The following is a 19,809-nucleotide window of genomic DNA, read 5'->3' on the forward strand; positions in this document are numbered from 1 at the left end:
AGTTTAACTTCAACTTGTAAATTTTTCACAAATTTCAACAAGTGTTAAACATTATCTCGGCTAACTTCAGCTTGTAAATTTTTCACAAATTTCAACGAGTGTTAGACGTATCCATAGTTTAACTTTAACTTGTAAATTTTTCACAAATTTCAACAAGTGTTAGAACCATTTTCCAACTCTCTACCCCCTAATGTGAACTTAAGTTCCACTTGGGTTCTCATTAAACATGTATTCTAGAAACATCGGCAAGTATCTCTTATCAGTCATAAATGTAGAAGAATTCTGCTAGAATTTTATTCATTACTTCGGAAAAAAAAAAAAACAAGGAAAATCTAATGGTAAAAAAAATTCAGATTACAAGTATTCTAAGGTCTTGGCAACTCTTTGCCCTCATTATCTTCAAGCCGATATGCCCCATTGCCCAATACCGAAGTGATTCTGTAGGGTCCCTTCCAATTTGGGCCAAACTTACCCTCTCTAGGATCCTTTTTGTTGCCGATGACTTTTCTCAAGACCAAGTCGCCGACTTGGAACTCCCTTGGGTTAACCCTCTTATTATAAGCCCTGGCAAGCTGCTGCTGGTATGCTGCTAGCTGAATTGCAGCTCTCTCCCTTCTCTCTTCTAGTAGATTCAGATCTCGAGCTAATAATACATCATTAGTCCCATCCTCTACTCCTTGGGTTATGATCCCTGGGATGCCGACCTCTAGAGAAATGACTGCTTCTGTGCCATAAGCAATGGCAAATGGGAATTCCCCAGTTGATCTTCTCGGCATAGTCCGATATGCCCAGAGTACACTTGGCAATTCATCCACCCACTTTCCTTTCGTTGCCTGCAGCCTCTTTTTTATCCTATCCAGGATAACTTTGTTGGATGCTTCTGCTTGTCTATTGCTTTGAGGAAAGCTTGGGGTTGAAAAATAATTTTTGATCTTGAATTTTGTACAGAAGCTCTTGATTAGCTTACTGTCAAATTGTGTTCCAGTGTAGGCAACTATTGCTGTTGGAATCCCAAATCTGGTGATGATGTTCCTCCATATGAAGTTCTTCACGTCCACATCTCGGATTTTGGCTAGGGGCTCAGCTTCTATCCATTTGGTGAAGTAATCTGTTGCTACCAATAGGTACTTCCTTTGTCTAGTTGCTTGGGGTAGTTGCCCAACGAGATCCATGCCCCATTGGGCAAACGGCCAAAGACTAGATACTGGGTTCAGGTCAGCTGCTGGTTGGTGTATCAGTGGCGCAAACCTTTGGCACTTTTCACATCTCTTGACATAGGCCTCTGCATCCTTCTGCATGTAGGGCCACCAATATCCTTGGGTGATGGCCCTATGAGCTAGTGATCTACCCCCAGCATGGCTTCCACAAATTCCTTCATGTATTTCATATAAAAAATCTTCAACTTGTGTACACACCTCAAAAGGGGTCCAGTGAAGGATCTTCTGTAGAGATGTCCTTTCGCTATCAGACTGAATCTTGCCGACTTCAATCTAATCTTGTGTGCCTCTTTGTGGTCATCTGGCAGCTTTTCTTCCTTTAAGAATGCTACAATTGTATCCATTCAGCTTGGTCTCATATCCACACACATTGCTTTACGCTTTGTGGTCAGTGGTTCGATGCTGGGGCCCGACAAGTAGTCAACTATAATTGTTCTTGCTTTTCCAGGTTGTATTGCACTAGCTAGGTTGGCCAGTGCATCGGCGTGACTGTTATCACCTCGGCTTACCTGATGTAGTCGGCAATTCTGAAACAAGGCTACCAACCTATTGACTTCCTTTGTGTAGGTCGACATCCTTTCATCTCGGGCTGCGAACTCGCCCGTTGTTTGGTTGACTATGAGTTGTGAATCACAGAAGACTATTACCTCATCTACTTCTGCTGCTACTGCCAACTTTAGTCCTGCAATCAATGCTTCATACTCTGCTTTATTGTTTGAGGCCTTAAATCCCAAACGAATGGATTGTTCCAATATCTATCCATCTGGAGATTCCAGAACTACTCCTGCCCCCGCTCCTTGTCGGTTTGAACTGCCATCAATAAACAGTCGGAAGGAATCGCCGATGTAAATGCTACAGGGTCTGAGTTTTTATTTCTTCCTTTCTTCCATTGCCTTCGGCTGGGCTCCTCTTTAGGAATGGTAACGGGGCGGAGATTGCCGCTTCCCGTCCCTGATCCCCGACAGTATGAAATTCCCTGTCCCCGGTCCCGATCCCCAGCGGGGAAACCATCACTCCCCCCATCCCCGTCTCCAACGGGGATCGGGTTTTCCCGACCACAAAAAATCCTCGACGGAGAGACATATACACACACAAACACACACACAGACAGAGACACACACGCATTTGCAGAGACATACACACACACAGACACACACACACACACACACACACACACACATCTGCAGATTTGCGTAGTCGTCATCATCATATACACGCGCACACATTTGCAGATTTGACTCCTCGTCGTTGTCGTCATCACACATACACAAACAGAGGGAGAGAGAAGAGAGGTCCCGATCGGTGACGGAGTTAAAGAGGCAGAGAGAAGAGAAGTCTCGATCGGTGACGAAGAGAAGAGAGGTCTCGATCGGTGAAGATGGAGACTTTGGTTGCGCCATCAGTATGAAGTGGCGGAGTGCGGCCATGGCGGCAGGGAGAAGAGAAACAAAGAGAGGAGGAAGGGTACTGAGATGAGAGAGTGAGAGATCTGAGACGAGATAAGAGAGAAGAGGTGTGTTGTGATTTTTAATTTCTTAGATCTGAGTCTAAGATAAGACAAAGAAAGAGATATATACGGTGGGTAGGTGAGTGAGACATAGAGGACAGAGAAGCGGGGCTGAAACGGAACGGAGATGGGGTCGGGCCAGGGTCGGGAAGGAAAAATTGATCACCGTCCCCGGCCCGAAATTTATCGGGAATTATTTTTTGAAAACCGTCCCCAGCCCGTCGGGGGTATTTTTTGAAAAAAAATCATACTAATCGGGATCGAGGGATCGGGTCCCCGTCGGACCGGGTTTAAATTGCCATCCCTACTCCTCTTTGCTGGTTTGGACATCGTTCACGTCAGCTCAACGGAGCCCGATGTATGATGGATTCAGGCGTGAACTCGGCCACGAAGTCAGCCAAAACCTGGCCTTTGATTGTTGTTCTGGGTCTGAACTCCAGTTCATACTGGCCCAAGGCCATTGCTCATCTGGCTATTCTCCCTGTCAGGTCTCCCTGCTGCAATAGGGACTTCAATGGGTGTTCTGTTAACACCATAATTTTGTGAACATGGAAGTAATGGTTCAGCTTCTTTGAAGCCATTACTAATGCCAGCGCCAACTTCTCTAGGGGGTAAATACCTAGGGCTTGTTTGGTTTGTATTTGAGAAACATATTTTAAGATAAAAAGTACAAAAATTTGTTTGGTTTGATTTTTTTCAAAAGATGTTTTGAAAAATTATTTTGAGAGAGTTTTGAAAAAAGTGATTGATTTGATGTGTATGAGAGAGAGATTTGTTTGGAAAACTTGTAAACCAAACAAGTTTTGGAAAAAAAAATTGAAAAAATTTGTTTGGTTTGATTACTTTTGAAAACTTATTTGTAGAGAATTTTTCCCAAAATTTTTTAAGAAACACAAACCAAACAAGGACCTAGTTTCTACGTCAGCTAGGGTTTTGCTTACATAGTAAACAGCCATTTGTAAAATTTTTTCTTCTCGGATTACCACAGCACTTACCGCATGTTCTGAAATTGCCAAGTACAGGAACAGTTCCTCTCCAGGTTCTGGATTTGAAAGAACTGGAGCTGTGGTCAGATACTTCTTCAAGTCGGCCAAGGCGGCTTCGCACTCCTCGGTCCACAAGAAGTCTGTGGCTTTCTTCACTAAGTTGAAGAAAGGTTTGCACTTGTCTGAGCTTCTGCTTATGAACCTGTTCAAGACTGCGGCCTTTCCAGTCAACATTTGCACCTGTTTTGCCGACGTCAGGCTCTTCAATTCCAAGATGGCCTTGATCTGATCTGGGCTGGCCTCAATGCCCCTTCTGGTCACCAGGTACCCCAAGAACTTACCAGATCCAACTCCAAACGAACACTTCAATGCATTGAGTCGGAGCTGATATGTTTTAAGGATTTCAAAAACTGCTTTTAGGTCGGCCAGATGACCCTCAGGTTCCTTGGTCTTCATGACCATGTCGTCGATGTAAACTTCCACTGTTTTGGCCAATCAGGTGTGTGAACATCTTGGTTACCAATCTTTGGTAAGTTGCTCTTGCATTTTTCAACCCAAAGGGCATCACTCTGTAGCAATACAGCCCTTTTGGGGTGATAAACGTGGTTTTCTCATCATCTGGGGGGGTACATGGCTATCTGGTGGTACCCCCTATAGGCATCTAGGAAGCTCATCCTTCCATGCCCTGAAGTGGCATCCACCAGCTGGTCAATCTTGGGTAAAGGAAAACTGTCTTTGGGACAGGCCTTGTTTAGGCTGGTAAAGTCTATGCATACCCTCTATTTACCATTCTTTTTCTTTACCATTATTATGTTCGATAGCCATGTCGGGTAATTTACCTCTCGAATGGCCTTGGCCTGCAGAAGTCTGTCTACTTCTTCTTCCACTACCTCGATGTGCATCAACGTCGGTCTTCTTGCTTGTTGGATTACAAGTTTGGTCGACCTGTCAACATTCAGTTTATGGCAAGTGACCTTGAGGTCAATGCCAGGCATTTCGTAAGGTGTCCAGGCAAACACTTCAATGTTTGCTCTCAAAAAAGCCTCCAACTCTTTTTCCTCTTCATCGGCTAAACTCGAGCCAAGAAGGAAGAAGCGTTCTTCATCTCCCTCTTGAACGAGGATTTTCTTCAGTGCTTCTTCACTCTTCTCGGCTGGCTCCTTGCCGACATCTTCTAGGACTTCCACGTCCTCGTCTTCGATTTCTGCCTTCTCTGGTTTTCGTATGCTGCAGGTAGATTTCATTGCTGCCATGGAGTAATTCTTTGCCTGCAGCTGATCTCCTCTGATTTCTTCTATCTCATGCTTTGTTGGGAACCACAGTAGTTGGTGCAATATTGAGGGAACAACCCTCATTGCGTGCAGCCATGGCCTTTCCAGAATTACATTATAAGGGAAGGGTGTGTCGATTACAGTGAACTCTGTCTGTATCTTTCTAGTGCCAGCATGCACCTCCAAGCTCGTTGTTCCCAGTGGCCACGTCGACGTTCCATTGAACCCGACCATTGGGCCATTGGATTGTTCCAAATTGTCTGGATGAAGGCCAAGCTCCTTATAACACCTGACGTACATGATGTCACAAAAACTGCCTTGGTCGATTAGGATGCGCCTCACTTGGCACTCCCCGACCTGGAGAGATACTACCAAGGTATCATTGTAGGGATGCTGGACCATTTCAAGATCGACTTCAGTAAAGGACACTGCTGGTCCTTGGTACACCTCAGCCCGATGTCGTTTTTTCCCGACCTGGTACACGTGCTGCAAGTGTTTTACCCTCTGGGTCTCCCCCCGTATTTTGTTTTCGTTGACCTTCGAGTGAATTAAATTAATTACCTGAGGTCCGCCCGCCTGCGGTTGTTGTACTGGGGGGGTGGAGCTGCTAGTGCCTGAGGCAATCTTACTTGTTCTTCCCTTGTCCTGGCCTCGCCTACAAGGTCCCTTAAATGGCCTTGCCTTACCAGGTCTTCCAGGTGTGCTTTCAAGGCTCTGCAATCCTGAGTCATATGTCCATCTTCGTTATGGTAAGCACAATTCTTACCAAGGCTTCTTCCCATAAATTCTCTTGGCACCCTGGCTGATGCTCTGAAATAGGGCTGGGATCGGATTTTGTCTAGGACTTTATGAATTGGGATTCGGAACACAGTTGTGACTGCCTGTGTAGCCCTCAGTCCTATCTCTTTGTTGGACCCGTTGTTACCTCGACCTCGTTTTGGCGAGCCGTTACCTTTCTCTTGCTTTGCCTCCTTGGCTCTTGACGTATCTTCCTTGACTCTGGCATACTTCTCGATTCTGGCCATGAGCTCTTCCATGTTTTTTGGCAATGTCTTTGCCAAAGACTTTCGTAGTGGACAGTCGTCTTTTAGGCCGTTCTTGAAAGATACGACCGCCACCTCTTGGTTGCACTCGGGTATTCGGTTGAACACCTCGTAGTATTTTTTTGCGTAGGCCCTGAGGCCTTCATCCTTACTAATTCTCAGAGCCATCAATGCGTCCACCCTTAATGGCTGTAGCTTGTTTGTTACGAATCTGGCCACAAACATCTCAGCCAGGTCTTCACACTTTCCTTTGGTAGTTTATGAAACCAATCCGATGCAATCTCCCCGAAGGATGAGGGGAACACTTTGCAGAGCAACGGCTCGTTCCCACTATACAATGCCATTGAGTTCAGGTATAATCCAACGTGGAAGTTGGGGTCTGACTTACCATCGTATATTTGGAACCTCGGCATACTGAATCTCTTTGGAGCCTCAAATTTGTTCAATTCCACCGAGAATGGTGTTCTCGGCTTAACAGGTGAAGTTACCTCGGCATCAGCATTATGTTGTTTCCTCTTGAGGTAATCTCTCAAGTCTTCCTTGCTCCGTCCAAGAGCTCGGCTATCTCCCAACTTCAGTCTTTTTGGCATACTACTCTCAGCTTCGTTGTGGGCCCTTTTCGACCTTTCTCCATGAGTTGTGTCGAAGCACAGCTCCTGCCTTTGAACATGCCGATGTTCTCTGGGGTCTGCTTCTTTAGTGCGATGTGTCCTTTGTGACTCTTCTCTCCTCGACTCTCCTCGCCCGACCTCCTTGGAAGGCCGGTGAGAGTGTTTTTCATTTCTGGTGTGCTGAGGGGCTATTGGGATTGGTTTATGCCCTCCCTTCTGGGCATTGGCCGCTAGAATCAACGTGTCCTGCAGCGGGAATAGTGGCTGCATGATGTTATTTTACATCATAAAATTGATGACTGATTGCAGGTCTGCCAACTTGTTTGCCATCTCTTTCACATCTTCGTCCCTCCGTAGGCATCTATCTTTCCATACCTGGGGGTCGTCCTCGTTGTAGTATCCGCTTCGATCTGGTTTCTTTGGTATGTCGCCATCCTGGCCAACGTCTTTCTTGCCGTGATTCTGGTCCTGAGTCTCCTCATTGCGACCATCTTCCTCCACGTTTGAGCCAACGTGTTTACCACTCCCAGCAGGGATTTCGTCCCCAACCTTATCCTTCTGTCCGTCACTGGCCATCTATTATTTTTTCTTTCCCACGGACGACGCCAAATTGTGTGAGTGAATTTCTGACCACACTGCCAAACTCAGTATTCAGCTGGAGAGCACTGGCAGAATAGATGGCACCTAACTGACCTGCAACAGAAAGAGAAGATTCCGGCGGTGGTTCATCCACCCGGGGGCACTCCGACGATCAAGTCAGTATATCTCTCAAAGATAATCAATAGTGATAATCTTACTGTTCAGAATATAAATTGCGTACCTCAGACCCATCAGGGGTGCCTCTCTTTTATAATTAATTCAATTCTAATCCCCATAGAAGCCTAGCTTCAATGGACTTCTGCTCAGTGCTTGTCCTGGACTCTGCAAGAGATAAAGATAAACTCCCTAAGAGTGTTATCATTATCCATGCTGCAGTCCTTCCTCATTCTAGGACTCTTGTCTCTTATCCGCTTATTTCGGATTCCGATATCTTCGGAGGTAACCTTGGCCTAGCCGAGATAACCTTGGCGCCATGACCAGGACATGTGACACCTCGGCTGACATGTCGGTGTCACCTTGACCACGTGTTGATACTCAGAAAATATATCCCTACACTTAGAATTCGTTGGCCATAGAAATAAGCATTTGATAGGCTTTATAATTTCTACTTCTGTGACTGATATTCAACATCTAACCCTTTACAAATGTATATTGTGTGGTAAAAGTAAAAAATAATAATAATAAATTAAAAAACTTGATACAATTGGAGCCTCTTGTGACATCATATGAAAAAATTAGTGATGTTTTGCGTGGCGGTGCAATTCAGGCAGGTTCAGTCGAGTTAAGAGGTTGTCCAAGCCTAGTTCAAGTTGTGTCGAGACCTACCCAAGTCTGCACAAGCCCGAATTGTAACCCGAAATTATCTATCCAAGCACGACCTGAGTTAAACCTGAATTGCCCGTGTTGTTCGAATTATCCGAATTATAAATGAATTTCAAATTTTTTTTTTGCAGTTACATTATTAAATTATTAAAATTTGACTCTATTTATAATTTTTTTAATAGAAAATCATTAATACCGTCAAAACAAATAATTTATATAATATAAGAGAGATGTCACTATAGTAATCTTTACAATTTATGAATGAAAATAAAAAGAACAAAGTAAGATTTTATGTTATTTGTATATATAATATATATTCAATATGATTTAATAATATAAATTACTTTAATACCATGTAATGACTAATAATTTATATGTATATTTAATATTTTTATATATTTATATATATATAATTCGAACTTTGGATTGCTCGGATTGTTTGACGTCTTTGTCTAAGTTCGTCCAAATTTAAATCAAATTTTTAAATTTTTATCCAAATTCATACTGAATTTAAAAATCTTTTATCCAAACTCTAAAAAAATTCAGAATAAATTCAAATTATTCGGGTTAAGCTTGTCCAAATTTCACCCTACTTCTGCAGCACTGGGCTAAAGGCATCAATTTGTAGTCACCAAATAAAGTAAAAGTTCAAGGTTGACACAACTTCAAAAAAAAAAAATATATATATATATATTTTTACCGACACAATCAAAGAACAATGCAGATAATTTCGTCATTTTTATGAAGGTATTTTGGTCATTTTAACTGGAAAAGGTACTACTTCCCACTGGCCCCCTGCTCTGCTCTGTGCTGCGGTGTCTTCTCTTTATCTCACGACTCCCTTTGTACCCAATAAAATTATTCCCTCCCTCCCATTTCCTAGTCCACCCAGCACCAATCTCTATCTACCAAAACCCAGTGTATGCAGAGACCAAAATGGTTAGTCTCCTCTCTCTCTCTCTCTCTCTCTCTCTCTATTTATATAGGTAATGTTGTTGGGCAGGCCTCTCTGTACAATTGATTACTCTGTTCTTTGATTTTCTTTTTGTGTAGAAAGAAAAAAAAGAATGTACATGATCTGATTGATTGTTCCTACTAAAATCAATCAATCACAGCCCCAGTCCTCCCCCAAGTTCTTGGGCAGAGAGAAAGAGCTGCTATGGCACAACAGGTACTTGTTCGCCATCCTCTCTGTTTTGTCTCCATCTCTGTCTCTCTAGGCATTTCTTGAGATCTTTTTCCCCCCTGCTCAAATGGGATTCCTTGCATTTTCCATTTAAATCTTTCTTTTTTTTTTCTTTTTTTGTTTTGTTTTTACTTTGGTTTCTTTCTCTTTCTCTCTAAGAGATGGTAATATGGTCTTGTGATTGATCTTTCTGGGTTCACTTTTATGACTGTGTATGAACTATGTATATGTATGATTTTGATTTGCAGGAAGATGGGTGGCCTCTTGGGTTGCAACCACTGAATGCAAGAGTTGGGTTGGTGAGAAATCGTGATCGTAATGGTTCAATTTCCTTCAGCACTTTGCTCACTGGTTCTCCCACTTCTGCCACTGATTCTTCTTCGGATCTTGATACAGAGGTCAGTTAATTCTGTGTATACATTGTTTCTGTATGCTTAAATGCTTATGTATTTCTCTATATGTGTTTATTCGAGTGTATAGCAATAAATAAATAAATAAAATAAGGAAAAAGGTAAACGAAATAATTCTCTCTTTTTTTTCACTGCTTTTATTTTTTTTTAAACTCACAAATCTAAGATATAAAGGCAATGTTAATGAATTTGTTTAGGTTTCGGTGGTTATTTAGACCATCTCCAACGGTTCATCAAAGTTGACATTAAATTTAAATTTTGATGAAAAAGTTACTGCTTATTACTCCAACGGTTGCACCAAATCGATATTAGATTGAGATTTCATCAAACAATTCATCAAACTGAGAACAAGATATTGATTTCACCAAAACACTGTTTGTGACCGTTAGAGGGAGGACCCGGTCGACCAACCGGTTGCCCGGCCGGTTGACCAACTGGTCGACCAAATTCCTTTCAAATAGGTTGGTTCAAATCGGTCAAAAAAAGTTCAAACAGATAAAAAAAAAAAAAATTACATTTTCCCTTGCCTGTCGACCGGCCGGTCGACCCACCAAAACCAAAACAGAGATGAAGCTGTTCTGATTACATACCAAGTTCTTGATGAAGATGATGAAGCTGTATGTTAACAATTACATACCAAAACCAAGCTGTATGTTAACAATTACATTCCAAAACAATCAATCAAGTTCTTGTTTTGAATCAGAAACCCATTTCGATTCTGGTCTTGTTTGCGTATATGATGGGCACAGTTGTATCCAGATAATTTTGGGTTTCCTTTGGGTGTTTCACAGAATTTGATGGAGAGTGGTTATGGAATCAATGAGCTTTGTTTCAATTTTTCTCAGAATTTGATGGAGAGTGGTTATGGAGAGTGGTTACGAAAATGTTTCAAGGTGCAAAATATATATATATATATATATATTTACGCTTACCGGTCGATCCACCGATCGACCAACCGGTTGACCTACGGGATTTGATACGGGATTTGATGCACCGTTGGAGTTACTGATATCAGATTTGGTGAAATGAGTCATTTTTTACTCAGATTTTGTGAAAAAAGAAATTCACCATTGGAGATGCTCTTAGGCAAGTAATGAAAACTTAAGGGTAAATTACAAATACTATCTCCCGGGAGTTATTTAAAATATGGATTACTTATGTGGTTTGAAAAATTACAAATACTCTCTTATTAAAAAAATTTATTTAACAGAATTAACTAAAAAAAATAAAATTCATAATTTCTCTCATATATAATAATAAAATTACCTAAATTATTAGTTGAAACATATTTTTATATTATTAAAAACTGTTAATTAACTTGATAATTTATTAATAAAGGGGGCAATTTGTTATGAAATTGAAATCTCAAGAGGTGAAATGTAATTTTTAAAATCACAGGGAGTGATTCGTATTTTAATCAAATTTCAGGAGGTATATTTATAATTTACCCAAAACTTAACTAGTTCAAATCATGTTTTTACTTATTTATAATTACTCAATTGAGTTTTTAACAATTTAAACTCAAGTAAATTTTTTGTGAACTTGTCCAGTCAAGTAATAATTAAATTTAGTTTAAAAATTTAATTATTTTTAAAATTTAATTATTTACATAGTAAATCAATACCAAACTAAGTAGTTTATAACGTGTTGAACACAGGCCGATTAGTTTGTTTGACAACTCTGTATTTGTGTTCAATAAGAGAAAATAATATGAATAATTACAAGACCCATCATTTAATTCTGGTTTCTGACTATAAATTATTTACAGTAACTATCATGGTCATTTTTTTTCCCACCATTTATGGCGTTATAAATAAATGTAAGAAAAATATTAAAGCAAACTGGAGACTGTAGTTTCGTATAAGTTCACATCTAATTTTCTTTTATGTACAACCAATGTTCTGACAAGGTCATGCTTATTTAAAGTAGAAGCTACTTTTACTCATTTCACGTGGTTTTGCATGATGGTGTTTGACTCTCCTGTGCATATAGGCATATATATATTTATAGTATGTGCCGTGGATATACCTACATATTTATATAACATATGTTTCTGTGTAACTGTCCGTATTTTCACTTCCATGGGGGCATCTTAAGAAGATTCTCAATCTGATTTTCCAGGAAAATAAAGTGAGATGTTCGGTTATGAAACAGTATTTCACATTATTTATTACATGACATATGTCATGTTGTCTTTTAAAAATTAATACAAAAATAGTAAGGTTTACTGTTTTAATTAAGAAAAATTAAATTAAAACACTACATATATTTATTCTAGGAGCACCATATAATTTTGTCCAAAACAATCTCTTTGCACGCATAGCTAGACAGCCTATATGTGTGACAGTTTTGTGCACTAAGACAGTCCTTCAATGTCTTGGAACATCATAAGCTTGACAACTTTAAACAGTTGAAATTGAGAAATGAGTAGGGTAACGAAGGCCGGTCTTGAGTTTTCGGGACCTTAGTGGAGTTGTAACATGGGCCTTTATATGAAAAATACTTTGGAGCTCTAATTCTTGAGCTCTAAAGCCAATTCTAATTAGCTTACAGTGGGCTCTACTCACTGTGATGTAATACTATAGTCTTTTTTTTTTTCTTCCTACTATGTCATTAGTGTTCCATTAGAAACCCAAAATTAATAATTTAAATCATTGCTGATGTATCATGAAAACATTGGTTTCCTCACAATTTTAGTAACTTTGGGAGCTTTAGATGGTGGCCTTGCTTGTTTATACCCAGGGCCAGCCCTGAGGGTAACTACCTGAATGACACTTTCTATTACAGCGTAAATATAAACCAAAGCTTGGTTTGTCAGTCTTATTATCAATGGTGAGAGTTTGGAGCTGTGGAATTTCTCATAAGAAACCATATTTGTGAATTAATTTACCTAGAACTAACACAACAATTCAAATTAAGTCAACTTGGACAAATTTTCTCTCTAAATATTGCTCCATTTTTTCACGCCATCCCTTAACATGTTCTAAATTTGTTTCAGTCCACTGGTTCTTTCTTTCGCGACAAGAGCATCACCCTCGGGAGCCTCATTGGTGTTTCCAACATCCTCGAGCTCTCAAGGAGATCGATGAGAGGAAGAGTACCCTCTGAAACCTCAAGAGAAAAAAGGGGTTTCAAACAGAGGCCATGGTTGTTCTCACTATGCTCAAAGCTAACCACCGATGCTGTGAACATGAACAACAACAACAACAATAACACACCGTCCCTTGGTCACTTGCTTGAAGCAGAGAGAAGAGTTTCTGCCACTACTTACCGGAGGAATCAGAGCCCGGTCCGTACCTATGAGCCGGGTGATTTTTCCCATGTTTCGGATCCAAACTCGCTGTTCGTTGCAGGCCATGTCGCTCCTCCTCCAGATCAGGCAAGTTCTTGGTTGGATTCAAACGGTGAAAACTTGTCCAACACAAAGATGTTTGAGCATGGAAATGGGTATGGGACACCACTATTGTTGTCATGCTTGTGTGGACAACTTACTCATTGATTGATCACTTTTCAACACAGCTTTTTGTTTTTGTTGTGGGTGTTGGATATCATATCATGTTCTTGAATTTGAATACAAATTGGATTCTTAATAGAGGACACTTCTCCATCCTATCGAATCTATGATCGCATGAAGTGGACACATAATTTATATAAATGGACAAAATTTTATAAAATTTGTAATTGCAATAATGCTAGAGATTAAGAACTCAGACACTAGCAACAAGTATCAAGAAAAGTAGTGTATAGTCCAGATTCATTCTAAGCGTGGATCCTATCACACTATTTTTCTTTTTCTTTTGTATCTGAATTTTTAATCTCTAGCCTTCATGTCTATAAAGTGTAGTCTACATCTAAAAAATTATATCCATTGTTGTATTTCTAAACTTATTTGCATAGTTGTTTATTTAAGAGCAACCTTTACCAAGAACAACTGCATTTCATTGTTGTGATTAAATTAGTGTTTCCAAGGGCCTATACAATAATGTATGCATTCACTTTAATTTTTATAAAGGTTTTGTGAATTTCAAAAGATTCTTAGTGTCTTAACCCTTTCTTTGTGGAGCTGAGTTGCTTCTGATGCACACCACCTTTCCCTTTACTTCACTGACCATTTTAATATTAAATTTTCAATTTTAGCCCTTACCAAAGTTACAATTACGGACAAAAACTCAAAAAATCAAAATTACACCCCCCCCCCCCCCGCGCTACTCATTGCTTCCCACTTCATCCCTCTCTCATCTATACTATCTATACTAGTATCTTTGCTTGTTTCTCCTTATTTCTCACTCATAATTTTGATCTTGAGTTTAAAAAAGAAAACTCTTACCACTGAAACAACACACATTGTGATATTAATTTTTATTATTTATTTTTATGTTTACTTATTTATATTGTACATGCATCGCATGTGCCAAGTGCTATATACATGTATGTATATGCTAAGGTTTCAAATATGATTGTGACAATGGTTACCTTTTAAAGGTCTAGGGCTGCAACGGTGGCTAGGCTTCAAAGGATTTACAGTGGGAAAGAGAGGGAGTTGGGGTGACGAAAGAGCGGTTATAGGACATTGGTAGTGGCCGAGGGTGGTAGGTAATGTTTGAGTGAGGCTGGTTGTAATTGGAAGTGATAGAAAAAAGATTGGGATAGCAATTGAAGGTGGAAGAGGTGGTGGCAATGACAATCAGAGTTCAAGGAATTGGTGGCCAAGGTTGATTGGCGAGCCTAGATTTTTGTGGTGGGGTGCCAAAATATTTTTTAAAAAAATTCTCATCTTGTGATGTAATTTGTTAGCAAGTGTCTTAAAAAGGACTTGTTAATAACATTGAAATGATTGTACATTCTTTGTAAAAATACATGTCATAAAAAATATATAATCATTTTAAATTTTGTCAACCAAACTTTTAAGGGCAACCGGTAACAAGACTTCCTATATTATTTTCTTTTGCATGTATTTTAAGTTTAAAAAGAGAAATATAATAGGATGCAAGATTAAATTTCTCCAAAAAAAAACAAAACCAGCTTCTATCAATCTTAGTAAAATATGAAAAGAAGAAGAAGAAGAAGAAGAAGAAGAAGAAGAAGAAGAAGAAGAAGAAGAAGAAGAAGAAGAAGAAGAAGAAAAAATTATTCTATATCAACTCAACTTGCCTTCAAGAAAAAATTATGCATATGTTGTATTGTATTATAGATAAGGAAATGGACTTTTTTTCTTTTTAAGTTTTTGTGGGACTAGTGATGTTGGTCCTATTAATTTATTGTGTTTGATGGGTAAGGCCGACTTGTTGGATGTACACTAGAAGCCCAAGTCAACAAGATTGTATTTAGTTATTAAAAACTCACATGTATGATATGTATTGGTTTAAACCCCCCTTCCAGTTCCAAGTCAAATTAAATTTCCACCCTTACATGAGATGAGCATAATACACTGAAAAAAGAAGCCAAATTTCAGAAGAAATATCCATTCCATGAGCACTATCTAACATTCCAACCTCTTATATGCACAAACAAATGTTTCCCTTCATGGGTAACATATGACAGAACTAGAAAGAGTGGATGACTTTTGAAAGTTTTCCCAAGTAATGTGTCTTAAATGGAAAATTAAAATTGCTTTGCAAATGGTTGAGCAAGAGAAAAATACTTATAATATATATAGCATTCAAGTAGTAGATCCTCAATTCAGTCTTGCTTCTTCAATCTTAAGTGAAGCAGATTACAACAACAAAGAAGCCCTCCTAAACCAAAATCCGTAAGAATTTTTCATTAACTCGTATATATATATATATATATATTTCTTAGATGGTTTTTAAAAGCATTACAACATAAATTTTGGGGGAAAAAAGGAGTTCCAGATACAAACCCCGTGTCTCGTGGTCACAAAGTGAATCCAAGACAGCCCTTTGTCTGTATGTTCAATTTTTAAAGCTTATCGAGTTCGTCGTCACATTCAGCAGCAACTTTCCCTGAACTACGTCCACCCAACTTCCCAAACGAACTCATGGCAGACAAACCCTTGAAGCTGCTGCTCTCTTCGCTGGTATTGAAAGATTTTCTTGATATTCTTGGCTTTGATGGGCTGAATTCAAATTCTTTATCGTTCTCGGTTTTGATTTTGGCAACAACTAGTTGGGTAATGTTGCTTCGGCAAAAGGGGCAAACGGGGGCCTTTGGAGCTGGCGTTGTAGGATTGGGCTTGTTGTGACAGCACAGAGCTAGGGTGCAATTGGCACACATTTGGTGACCACATGTTTGAACCTCAATTGTGCAGACCTGGTCAAAGCAGATGCAGCACAGGTCGACATCGCTTGCCTGTTTGGAAAGTATTTTTCTTCCGGTGAATAAGAATCTTAGAAGCAGATTTAAAGAAAAAGAAAAAACTGGTTCTTTATTTATTAAACTCTAAGCTTCAATGTAAATTAAATTGCCCCCCCCCCCCCCCCCCCCCCCCCCCCCCGGTAATGCAATTTCTTGCAAGTGTAAAACCTTGGTGGTTTTAAATGGAAGAACATTGGGCATGCTCACAATTCTTGTTTCTTTTTGTGTTTCGCATCTCACCGATCCTAGTTAGGTGTATCAAAATTCTTCCTGGTACCAAGTCAACTAGATATTGTTGCCACATTGTCCATCTTCAGATAAAATTAATACACAATTGGACAATACATCTTTCACATTCGTTTTAAGGTAAGCTATTGTCAGAGAATAGCTATATTACAGTTTGGATTGAAAAACAGAAGTTAGAGACATCTGAATCAGTGATCAGTCACGCAGAGTGTCAACTGGAAACTACAAATTTAGAGGAAAACAATTTACCTGAGACATATTGTCACCAGCCTCAGCTTCGGAATGCAAAGGCGATGGAAGTGAGTAGACTGTAGCCTTCAAGATGGTTTTTTCCCTTTCCTTGTTTGTCTCCATTAGTGCCCTCTCTAATAATGCTTTTGCCTCTGGATTAAGCTCAGTAATGAACTTCAATGGTGATGGCCATATAAGAGGCTCTGGAGCTGACGGGTTCAATAAAGCTGCACATGCTGCATGTTTGTGCCTCAAAGCAACCATGTAAGGTATCCTCCTGCCAAGATATCAGCTGGTAACAATCATTTCACTCGCAAAACATTCGCAGCTAAGGTCTCCATTCATTCAAAATACAAATAGAGCAAACTTCCCACAATATTGGAAGTATTAAAGACAGAAAAATAGCAAAAAATTTCAAGTGCAACTATCTCAAAAGTTCAGTGGAACTCCAGTGGTGACTGCCAAAAGGAAAAATGTCAAAATGTCATTTTTTTTAGCGATGTTGTTCCAATGGTGCAAATGCCAGTTTGGCACATCTAGATCATTGCTCAATTCTGTCCAATGGATGTCGCACATCCAGAGCATTGGATCAAAACCCTCTCTTGGGTAAGCTGAGTTGGCACAATTGATGCACAAGATTTGGCAATGTAAGTTTTTAACAGACCTTTTGGCAGGCCACTGGAGAGGATTTCTTAGGTGCAGCCACCATATAATTTGGCAATAGCAACCATTATACAAGCCCATTGGAGTTGCTCCTTCTTAGGTGTCACCATATCTTTTGTTAAATCATACTTGTCAAAGCCTCAATCCAAATTCTTTAATGCCATCATCTCATCCTCAACAATCTCAATAGGAACCAATTACTCTCGATTTTCATTATACTTGATCGTGAAGACTAATATGGTTTAACCACACTAGAAATACGTAGATTGTGGCACATTCAACTCCATAGAAAGGGAATAACAAGGGGTTTCACATGCTGCTATAACATCTAAATCCATATTGAGTACTCAAAACTAATTTCAGCATCAAAGACCTTGAAATCATCTACTTCGTATGTCAGTGGATCTAGACTGCATCAATTATCATATACTTCTTTCTAAAGTCAGGAAAGAAAGAAAAACTAAAAAAAATTAAAAATAAAAAGTTTACCCAGATGAATCTCTATGAAGTCTATCAGCTCCCCAAGCAAGTAATTCCCGAACACAATCCAATGAACCCCCACGAGCTGCAAAATGAAGTGGTGTAATCCCAGGGTAACTGCAAGCAGGACTCTTATAAATATTAATGACAAATTAACAGTGCTATGACGTTACACTAGAAAACCTTCAAGAAGAGAGTTTTACCCATATCCCCCAGTAGATGCACAAACAAGAGCCCCACTGTCTAACAACATATGAACACACTCCGGCCATCCTTGTCGGGCTGCCAAGTGCAATGGGGTTGCTCCATTTTTATCTCTTATATTCACAAACCTTGCAAATCCCCTGCCATCAACTCCAAATCAAACCAAACAAAACAACCATAGCTTTAGCAACTTCATGGATATTCTCTACACAGGCATGTGTGTGTGTGCGCGCGCACGCGCGCACGTAGAGAGAGAGAGAGAGAGGTTCACCAGGAATGGGCAACAGGAGTGGAAAGGGCACCAGAAAGAATAGCTTGTAGGCAATCTAGATGGCCATAGAAAGCAGCATAATGCAAACAGGTCCTTCCATGGAGTGAATCAAACATCAAAATCTAATGAAATTTCACACAACCAATGATCAATTTCTCTTCTGCAATTCAGTCAAGAAACTTACAATAGAAATAAATAAACAAATAAAAGAGAATCAAAAAGAGGTAAAAGCACCTCCAATCCTTCACCAATTCTTTATCAAATTCATATTTGATGAATAAAGAGAAAAAAGTGAACTCCAATCAATTCATGAGACTTGTATAAATGAAGAGAAAGAGGCAAAATTTTCACCAAATCACGGTTGAACGAAATCGTTCACCAAATTCACGACAGCCATATTTTTACTCAAATTGGAAGTAAGGATTGAAGATATTCATAAAAAATTATTAAAACAGGTTTCTATGATAGGTTTGGAATATTTCAAAAACATTTGATTAAAAAAATAGAAAGTAAAAGAATTGGAGAGTTCCATAACAGATCAAACTTTTAACTAAATTTTCACTCAAATTTGATGAGAGAGAGAGAGAGAGAGAGAGAGAGAGACAGAGAGATTGGAGAACATACATTAGCCCCGGCTTGAATCAGCCTTTCAACGCAGGAAATCTTCCCATTCATTGCAGCTAACATCAATGGGGTCTAAACCAATCACAAACGAAAGTAATCAGTGTAGACACATCATTGCACATAATTGAGAAGAAAAAATTCAATGAAAAGTAGCCAAAATGAGGTACCCCAAAAACAAAATCATATACACAAACACGATGTAAACACATACATAATGTATACATAAGCTTATTCACATTGAAATTTACCTGTTTGTGGCGATTCAATACATCAGGACGATCAGACAGATCCAAAAGCATAGAAAGAACCTACCCATTATCAAAACAAACGACACAAAAACCCATCAAATTAAATCCCAAAATGAAATAAAATAAAATAAAATTCAAAGATCAAATCAAGAATCAAAAAAATACACAAAACCCACCTGGATCTGACCATTTGCAGCAGCCACATGAAGTGCAGAGAGCTTCCCACGAGCAGTGGTTCGTTCCAGCACACTTGGCTCATCATCAACAATGGTCTCCACTGTCTCGAGCTCTCCATTTTGGACAGCACTAAAGAAGCTATTGTCATGGGGTTCTCTGCAACTCAGTCCCTGACCCATACCCCCTTGTCTTTGCTCTCTGCATCAGGGTACGCGCCACCGTCCACGGCGGCGATGGGTGGCGGGTGGCGACGGAGTGTGGTGGTGGAAAAAGACTGAAATGGGAGATGAATATATAGAGCAGGAGTAGTATAATGGAGTGGCCTTGGAGTTTGAACCCACTGACAGGTGAGATTACGGGCAACTGACCGTGCGCGTTTGGTGAGACTGTCGGGCAATTGTCAGGTAATTTCGGGCAAACTTTAGATATATTCTCTCTCTCTCTCTCTATATTTGTTTTCATTGATTGATTTTTCAAACGCGATTTCTTGAAACGTATAATGACCGTTGATTGCCACCGCTCTTCATCAGAGCCGTCGGAATGATCAAAAGACACCTTTCGTTTTTCCTTTTGGAAAATGATTTACCGGGCTGGTTTGGGGAAAAAAAAAAAAATTGGAACAGTTGTTTTTGAAAAAAATTTAAGAGTTATTTTAGAATTTTTTTTAATTTGTTTGGTTATATATTTTGAAAGTAGT

At 39.5% G+C, this 19,809-nt stretch overlaps 2 protein-coding genes across 2 annotated transcripts; one reads left to right on the forward strand and one right to left on the reverse strand.

Moving 5' to 3' along the window:
* The first annotated feature begins 8,826 nt into the window (after window positions 1–8,826).
* Window positions 8,827–13,260, forward strand: LOC114295798 (60S ribosomal protein L36). The gene is made up of 4 exons (XM_028240097.2): window positions 8,827–8,996; window positions 9,111–9,228; window positions 9,492–9,641; window positions 12,652–13,260. The coding sequence occupies exons 2-4, from the start codon at window positions 9,217–9,219 to the stop codon at window positions 13,150–13,152; spliced, it is 663 nt and encodes a 220-aa protein (XP_028095898.1). The 5' UTR covers window positions 8,827–8,996; window positions 9,111–9,216; the 3' UTR covers window positions 13,153–13,260.
* A 2,015-nt stretch (window positions 13,261–15,275) lies between these two features.
* Window positions 15,276–19,554, reverse strand: LOC114295797 (putative E3 ubiquitin-protein ligase XBAT31). The gene is made up of 8 exons (XM_028240096.2): window positions 19,112–19,554; window positions 18,936–18,995; window positions 18,688–18,759; window positions 18,064–18,185; window positions 17,792–17,932; window positions 17,598–17,705; window positions 16,464–16,722; window positions 15,276–15,962 (listed from the first exon to the last, which is right to left on the reverse strand). Exons 1-8 carry the CDS (start codon window positions 19,289–19,291, stop codon window positions 15,573–15,575), a joined length of 1,332 nt encoding a protein of 443 aa, XP_028095897.2. The 5' UTR covers window positions 19,292–19,554; the 3' UTR covers window positions 15,276–15,572.
* Between the last annotated feature and the right edge of the window lie 255 nt (window positions 19,555–19,809).

Source organism: Camellia sinensis, chromosome 3 (assembly GCF_055761805.1).
Source record: "Camellia sinensis isolate YWXY chromosome 3, ASM5576180v1, whole genome shotgun sequence".
Taxonomy (NCBI): Eukaryota; Viridiplantae; Streptophyta; class Magnoliopsida; order Ericales; family Theaceae; genus Camellia; species Camellia sinensis.

Excerpts from the sequence above, each read along its gene's own strand:
- LOC114295798 (XM_028240097.2), top strand. Across the intron at positions 9,642-12,651 it reads CTTCGGATCTTGATACAGAG|TCCACTGGTTCTTTCTTTCG; the intron begins GTCAGTTAATTC and ends AATTTGTTTCAG.
- LOC114295797 (XM_028240096.2), bottom strand. The coding sequence starts at position 19,291 with ATGGGTCAGGGACTGAGTTGCAGAGAACCCCATGACAATAGCTTCTTT. Across the intron at positions 18,760-18,935 it reads TATTGAATCGCCACAAACAG|ACCCCATTGATGTTAGCTGC; the intron begins GTAAATTTCAAT and ends TGATTGGTTTAG. Across the intron at positions 15,963-16,463 it reads CTGGTGACAATATGTCTCAG|GCAAGCGATGTCGACCTGTG; the intron begins GTAAATTGTTTT and ends CTTTCCAAACAG.